Consider the following 7,624-nt stretch of genomic DNA (forward strand, 5'->3'; position numbering starts at 1 on the left):
CACAGTGCGGCAGGCAGGTGTCCCCATTTTACACAGTGCGGCAGGCAGGTGTCCCCATTTTACACAGTGCGGCAGGCAGGTGTCCCCATTTTACACAGTGCGGCAGGCAGGCCCCCATTTTACACAGTGCGGCAGGCAGGTGTCCCCAATTTACACAGTGCAGCAGGCAGGTATCCCCAGTGCGGCAGGCAGGTATCCCCAGTGCGGCAGGCAGGTATCCCCAGTGTGGCAGGCAGGTATCCCCAGTGTGGCAGGCAGGTATCCCCAGTGTGGCAGGCAGGTATCCCCAGTGTGGCAGGCAGGTGTCAAGTGGTGGGGGGGAATGGGGAGAGAGAGATATACTTACATGTTCCGCTCTTCGGATCCCGCCGCCGGACGTCCTTCGCGCCGGCCGCCTCCTTCCAGGCTTCTCTCCTCCCTCTCCCCGAGCGCTCCTGCTCGAGGGGGCGGAGTTTCGTGGAATGACGCGTTTGCGTCATGACGTCACGACGCAAACGTGTCATTTCGCGAAACTCCGCCCCCTCGAGCAGGAGCGCTCGGGGAGAGGGAGGAGAGGGGAAATAAAATAACACTTAAAGTGCCGCGGCGGGCGCCCCGTGCGGTTGCACGGCTCGCCCGCCGCTAGAAACGGCACTGAATATACTGTCCCTGTCCAGGGTATCAATATTTTCAGTCAGGGAATCCGACCAAGCCACCCCAGCACTGCACATCCAGGCTGAGGCGATTGCTGGTCGCAGTATAATACCAGTATGTGTGTATATACTTTTAAGGATATTTTCCAGCTTCCTATCAGCTGGTTCCTTGAGGGCGGCCGTATCAGGAGACGGTAACGCCACTTGTTTTGATAAGCGTGTGAGCGCCTTATCTACCCTAGGGGGTGTTTCCCAACGCGCCCTAACCTCTGGCGGGAAAGGGTATAATGCCAATAATTTTTTAGAAATTTGCAGTTTTTTATCGGGGGAAACCCACGCTTCATCACACACCTCATTTAATTCATCTGATTCAGGAAAAACTACGGGTAGTTTTTTCACACCCCACATAATACCCTTTTTTGTGGTACTTGTAGTATCAGAAATGTTCAAAACCTCATTCATTGCCGTGATCATGTAACGTGTGGCCCTACTGGAAAATACGTTTGTTTCCTCACCGTCGACACTGGAGTCAGTGTCCGTGTCTGGGTCTGTGTCGACCATCTGAGGTAACGGGCGCTTTAGAGCCCCCGACGGTGTTTGAGACGCCTGTACAGGTAATAACTGATTTGCCGGCTGTCTCATGTCGTCAACAGTCTTTTGTAAAGTGCTGACGCTATCACGTAATTCCTTCCATAAGACCATCCAGTCAGGTGTCGACTCCCTAGGGGGTGACATCACTATTACAGGCAATTGCTCCGCCTCCATACCATTTTCCTCCTCATACATGTCGACACAACGTACCGACACACAGCACACACACAGGGAATGCTCTGATAGAGGACAGGACCCCACTAGCCCTTTGGGGAGACAGAGGGAGAGTTTGCCAGCACACACCAGAGCGCTATATATATATATATATATATATATATATATATATATATATATATATATATATATATATATATATATATATATATATATACACACAGGGATAACCTTATATAAGTGTTTTTCCCTTATATAGCTGCTGTATTGATTTATCTGCCAAATTAGTGCCCCCCCTCTCTTGTTTTACCCTGTTTCTGTAGTGCAGGACTGCAGGGGAGAGTCAGGGAGCTTCCCTCCAACGGAGCTGTGAGGGAAAATGGCGCCAGTGTGCTGAGGAGATAGGCTCCGCCCCCTTCTCGGCGGCCTTTCTCCCGCTTTTTTAAGGAAAAACTGGCAGGGGTTAAATGCATCCATATAGCCCAGGAGCTATATGTGATGTATTTTTTGCCATCTAAGGTATTTTTATTGCGTCTCAGGGCGCCCCCCCCCCAGCGCCCTGCACCCTCAGTGACGGGATGTGTGAAGTGTGCCGAGAGCAATGGCGCACAGCTGCGGTGCTGTGCGCTACCTTATGGACCTCTTCTGCTCTTCTGGCTCTGTAAGGGGGACGGCGGCGCGGCTCTGGGACCCATCCATGGCTGGGCCTGTGATCGTCCCTCTGGAGCTAATGTCCAGTAGCCTAAGAAGCCCAATCCACTCTGCACGCAGGTGAGTTCGCTTCTTCTCCCCTTAGTCCCTCGATGCAGTGAGCCTGTTGCCAGCAGGACTCACTGAAAATAAAAAAAAATAAAAAACCTAATTTAAACTTTTACTCTAAGCAGCTCAGGAGAGCCACCTAGATTGCACCCTTCTCGTTCGGGCACAAAAATCTAACTGAGGCTTGGAGGAGGGTCATAGGGGGAGGAGCCAGTGCACACCAGCTAGTCCTAAAGCTTTTACTTTTGTGCCCAGTCTCCTGCGGAGCCGCTATTCCCCATGGTCCTTTCGGAGTTCCCAGCATCCACTAGGACGTCAGAGAAAGTATGTTGTAGAATTTACACTGTGCCAAATACAGATCTTACCCAGAGTGCAACTGATCAGAGTACTATGTATACTCACGACGTAAGTCCTAAGGAATTTCGGTCAGCGTAAGAGCTCTGACCAGGGGGGCGTCCCTTTCTCTGTCAGACAAACATGGCTTAGATACACTATACTCATACAGATTTTAGATATATGTCGCGTTTCTTCAGCTTTGTACCTTTTTGGGCACTGGACTCCTCCGCATGAATGACTCATCTGCTTGTCTTGGTCTCTAAGACACAAAACAAGATAAAGTAGAAGAAACATAGATGGGAACAAACCCTTACCACACAGTCTACTCTTGCCTAAAATGTTAATCGCAGCAATAAGTAGGTTTATTGCTGTAGAAAGCAGTATATGGTTGGTTGTATGCTGAGAGAACAAAGTGCTTAGAACTCATACAGATAATAGTATCAAGAAAGTATCAAGAATGTTCATCTTATTGCCCTATAGAGACCCCATTTATGCCTAAACTATTTGCAGTTACACAACTATTCTCCTTTTCCCTGTTTGTAAAACTTAAAAGCAAATTTATATATGCAATAAAATCTCCCTCTTACCTTCGTAACAGGCACATCTGATGCAGGCTTTACTATTGCTTTGTCCGTACCCGTAAAAAGAACTTTTGCCTGGATCAGAGAATAGGGAATTGATTAGAGCATAGGTTCTCAAACTCGGTCCTCAGGACCCCACACAGTGCATGTTTTGCAGGTCTCCTCACAGAATCACAAGTGAAATAATTAGCTCCACCTGTGGCCCTTTTACAATGTGTCAGTGAGTAAATAATACACCTGTGCAGCTGCTGGGTTACCTGCAAAACATGCACTGTGTGGGGTCCTGAGGACAGAGTTTGAGAACCTCTGGATTAGAGGATAAATATACTGCAAGGCTAATTTAGGCACAAAATGTACTTTATACTGTACCTGTTCCAAGCAACTGCGACAGGTGTCTCGTATCAGCTGCTCAGGGTCCACTTGCTCACCAATGTTTTCTCTCACATTTACTGCAGCCTTCTGGAAGAACTAGAAGTGGAATTAGTAAAAGAAAATAAGGAGTTAAGGTTAACACAGGGAGAGACATAACAGCCATCCAAAATATTATATGGACACACACAAAAATAGGTTAAGTACTGGAGTGTGTCACATTAACCACATTTAAAATGGAATTAGCAGGTGCAATACTTTCCTCAACACTACCTACTCTTTCAAACACTATTTTGGCTGTGTTTCACACAAAGGCCTTGTATAAGCGGTAATTAAACATTCACAGAACACATACATTTTCATTTTTAAATAGGAATGAATAAGGTGTAAGTCATACTTATGTGTGATTTTCCATTCCTGGGCCAACGCATGGTAGCAGACAGCAAATGAACTATACCCCCTACCACATAGGACCATTTCCAGTTCACTATCTCAGCGGCAACATTAAGGACAACTGGTCCGAGATATAGTACAGGCAGGGAATTGTGAGTAATGTCATGTCACAACACAAGAAAGAATAAATCCAAATCCAGTATAGATGGGGGAGGTTCAATAACAAAATTCTCTTTTAAATACTGTTCACGCTCCATCACAGTCCCTGTTCATTTACGCATGTGCCAAACTGAAACATTAATGGTTTATCCGTCAATGGTTTCCCACTGGTAGTTAAAATTCATCAATTGCTAAAGTATAGATGGGTATCTCTAGAGTAGAGCAATGACTGGAATATCCCCAGATACCTAGTACAACATTTGGTGGAAATATAGAAGCAATGGAAAAATTTCAAGTAAGATTTAGTGCATCTAGCTTCTGAGCTAAGGGATCAAAGAGACTCTTAACACTTCATTACCTACTACAAAACAAACTGAAGTATGACACAGACCGCTGTTACCTTCATGTATTTATTAAAGACATTCTGAATTTCCTCATTAATGCTTGGTTGAAGAACTGCACGCAGCAGATCCATGGAAACTGCGGGGTCACTGAAACTGCAGCCACCCAAAAAAAAAAAAAAATTAACACAATTGATCACAAGAGGTATGGAGAAATGCACACTAAAAAACAAGCTGACTTTATCTACTGGCTTTTCTGTTTATAATCTATATCAATAGAGGATAAGCTTAACATAACGAATTCCCTCACCTGACTGCCACATGAGAGCGTCGTCCTCTGCGCTGCACTTGCCGATGCTTAATCATAATATTCCATGGGCTCTGAAAACAAGGCAGGATCATCTACAAAAAGTCTTACATTAAAATGGCCCTCCGGATTGCATACAACTAGGTATTCACTTGGTAACTACATATGTTAATTGAGGTGTACACATATGTATACAGCTCAAGAGGCATATGTATCAATTACCAGGTTTTATTGCCGCTATTTCTGGCAATAAGAAATTAACAGCAGAAATGTATAAAAACACATGGGAATTAGAACGGAGTTGATCACATTAGTGATCACTTCATTTGTGTTACTCTGCTGACCATGCAAGTGGCTCGGCCATTGCTGGGGAGGGATTTTGGAGAAAACCTCTCCTGGAAATTTTTGTGGAATGCAACCGATAAGCTACAACAGTTAACGCCATCTTTAGACTGTTATCTGCCAGAACCAAACTGTGACATGCTTCGTATTCTGTACTTGGTAGATATGACAGCTGCGCAAGTCCCAAAGAAACCTACAGGGACTGCGGCTGCTGTCGGAAATGGAGAGACCGCTGCAGATATGGAGACATCTGCTGTGATTCCTCCTTCATACACTAGGGCTATAATAATATTGTCAGGTATCCCCTGAAAACAGGTATTTTTAGGTTATATCCCGCAAAAAAAATTGCAAATATAAACATCATTGTATACAGAAGCCACTATATATATATATATATATATATATATATATATATATATATATTATTGCCATCACCTGTGAAGAAACAGCTTTCTTATCTAACTAGTTCAACACAGGTGATGGAAATCATAAATTAAGAGGGAAGTCCAGGAACAGAGCATTTTGTACCTAGTGGGGCGGGTCATGTTGGAGGGTCTGTGTATGTATGTATGTATATATATATATATATATATATATATATATATATATATATATATATATATAACGCACTGCACACACAAGCCATATAACTTCACCGGTATTTATACATGACTAACATCACACACACGCTTGCTGGTTACCCTCGCCACACCTATGTATGTTATTCACAGGCACATGCAGGTACAGGTAACATGCAAGTACAGACGTACATCTCAGCCTAGGTGTGCCCTCTTACATGCAATTACCGTCGCACTACTGACCGGGAAGGAGCGATCCTCGGGGTCTCCATCTTCCTCGCCTCCGCTCTGCGCCTTCAGTTCCGACTCTTTGCTGGTACCCATCGCTAAATGCTAAAGTCAATCAACAGCACTCGTAGGCAAAGACCCGGACATCCCTCACTTCGTCCGCGCGCGATGACGTCATCCATGCGCGACTCCTCCTGTAACCATAGACACAGCGCCGGCCTGTGCTGCGAATGCTAACGCTTCCAGAGCAGCCAGACAAAACAATCTCTCTGCAGCTGGTGCATACATGTTATCTACATAGTGTGTGAGCATAGACAGCAGGTTTATGTTGTTGCACATTATTTGCTTAGCTGCATAGGCTCTGCAAGGGACGCAGTCACCATGTGTTACATTAAACGTGTACAATCATAATGTTATGATATCGACATCTGCAGAATGTCGACATGTGAAATGTTGACATTCTGCAGTGAGAGGAGGGTTAGGCAAGAGTCTAGGGTTAGAGGTGAGCGTTACCGCTGGGTGACAGCTATAAGTCACCATCACCTGACCGCTGGCCACAGAAGACACTGCCAGAGCAGCAGTTACAGGTAAGTAACTGCTGCACCAGGATACACTGTTTTGTCGACATTTCGTCAGTGTCGACATGATGAATGTCAACAAAATATACCCAACCAGCAATGCAGGGAGGTGTGGTATGATACACTGACAGCCATAGGGCGATAATCGATGGGGCGATATTCAATTTTATCTCTTTTTGCACTGATTGCGCCCATAAAGGTCGGGTTTAGCTGTGTAAAGCTAAACCTGAGATGGAGCTTTGGATGGGGCTGGGAGGCGGAGTTTCTGACAGCCTGGGGGCAGAGCTTCGCACAGGTGTGGCAGGTGGTGCTTTGATTGGGTGCAGGAGTGTTGCTGTGGCTGGCCCTGAGTCTGACGTATGAGGGGCTTCTGTTGGCCAGCTTGGGGCAGGGGTAATCAGGTGATGTTATATTGGGTGGCCGGGAGGGGAGTGAGCTGGGCTGTGGTGGTGACAGAAAAATGTTTTACTGTCACCACTGGCTGCACTGCCTGGGATGCTGTGGGCCTATTTTCAATAGGGGGCCTGGAGCTGCAGCTCCATTCGCCCCATTGTAATCCAGCCCTGATCCCAGGGACCTGTGTGCACCGCACACCCTGGGCCAGATCTACACCAAGTAGAGTCCAGGATCCAGGACGAAAAGTCCCTTTGGCACCCCACTTATAAAAGTAAAATCTATACTGTTTTTTCTCTTACGTCCTAGAGGATGCTGGGGACTCCGTAAGGACCATGGGGTATAGACGGGCTCCACAGGAGACATGGGCACTACAAAGAACTTTAGAATGGGTGTGCACTGGCTCCTCCCTCTATGCCCCTCCTCCAGACCTCAGTTAGATCATGTGCCCAAAGGAGACTGGGTGCATTACAGGGAGCTCTCCTGAGTTTCTCTGAAAAAAGAATTTTGTTAGGTTATTTTATTTTCAGGGAGCACTGCTGGCAACAGGCTCCCTGCATCGTGGGACTGAGGGGAGAGAAGCAGACCTACTTAAATGATAGGCTCTGCTTCTTAGGCTACTGGACACCATTAGCTCCAGAGGGTCGGAACGCAGGTCTCACCCTTGCCGTTCGTCCCGGAGCCGCGCCGCCGTCCTCCTCACAGAGCCGGAAGATAGAAGCCGGGTGAGTATAAGATGAAAGAAGACTTCACAGGCGGCAGAAGACTTCAGACCTTCTCTGAGGTGACGCGCAGCGTTACCGCTGCGCGCCATTGCTCCCACACACAACACACACAGTGGGCACTGATGGGTGCAGGGCACA

General features: G+C 46.5%; 1 protein-coding gene across 2 annotated transcripts in view; it reads right to left on the minus strand.

Annotated features, from left to right (window-relative positions):
- The window catches only part of DNTTIP1 (deoxynucleotidyltransferase terminal interacting protein 1), a 51,109-nt gene extending 45,069 nt beyond the window's left edge, over window positions 1-6,040 (minus strand). The window contains exons 1-7 of one of the 2 annotated variants that reach the window (XM_063960491.1): window positions 5,806-6,040; window positions 4,646-4,737; window positions 4,395-4,491; window positions 3,443-3,541; window positions 3,080-3,148; window positions 2,698-2,751; window positions 2,559-2,620 (exon numbers count right to left, since the gene is read on the minus strand). In XM_063960491.1, coding sequence (XP_063816561.1) covers window positions 2,559-2,620; window positions 2,698-2,751; window positions 3,080-3,148; window positions 3,443-3,541; window positions 4,395-4,491; window positions 4,646-4,737; window positions 5,806-5,886 — 554 coding nt within the window. In that variant the 5' untranslated portion in view covers window positions 5,887-6,040. The remainder of the gene's footprint in view (window positions 1-2,558; window positions 2,621-2,697; window positions 2,752-3,079; window positions 3,149-3,442; window positions 3,542-4,394; window positions 4,492-4,645; window positions 4,738-5,805) is intronic. The other variant, XM_063960492.1, reaches the window with a different exon arrangement.
- Between the last annotated feature and the right edge of the window lie 1,584 nt (window positions 6,041-7,624).

This window comes from Pseudophryne corroboree, chromosome 3 (assembly GCF_028390025.1).
Source record: "Pseudophryne corroboree isolate aPseCor3 chromosome 3, aPseCor3.hap2, whole genome shotgun sequence".
NCBI lineage: Eukaryota > Metazoa > Chordata > Amphibia > Anura > Myobatrachidae > Pseudophryne > Pseudophryne corroboree.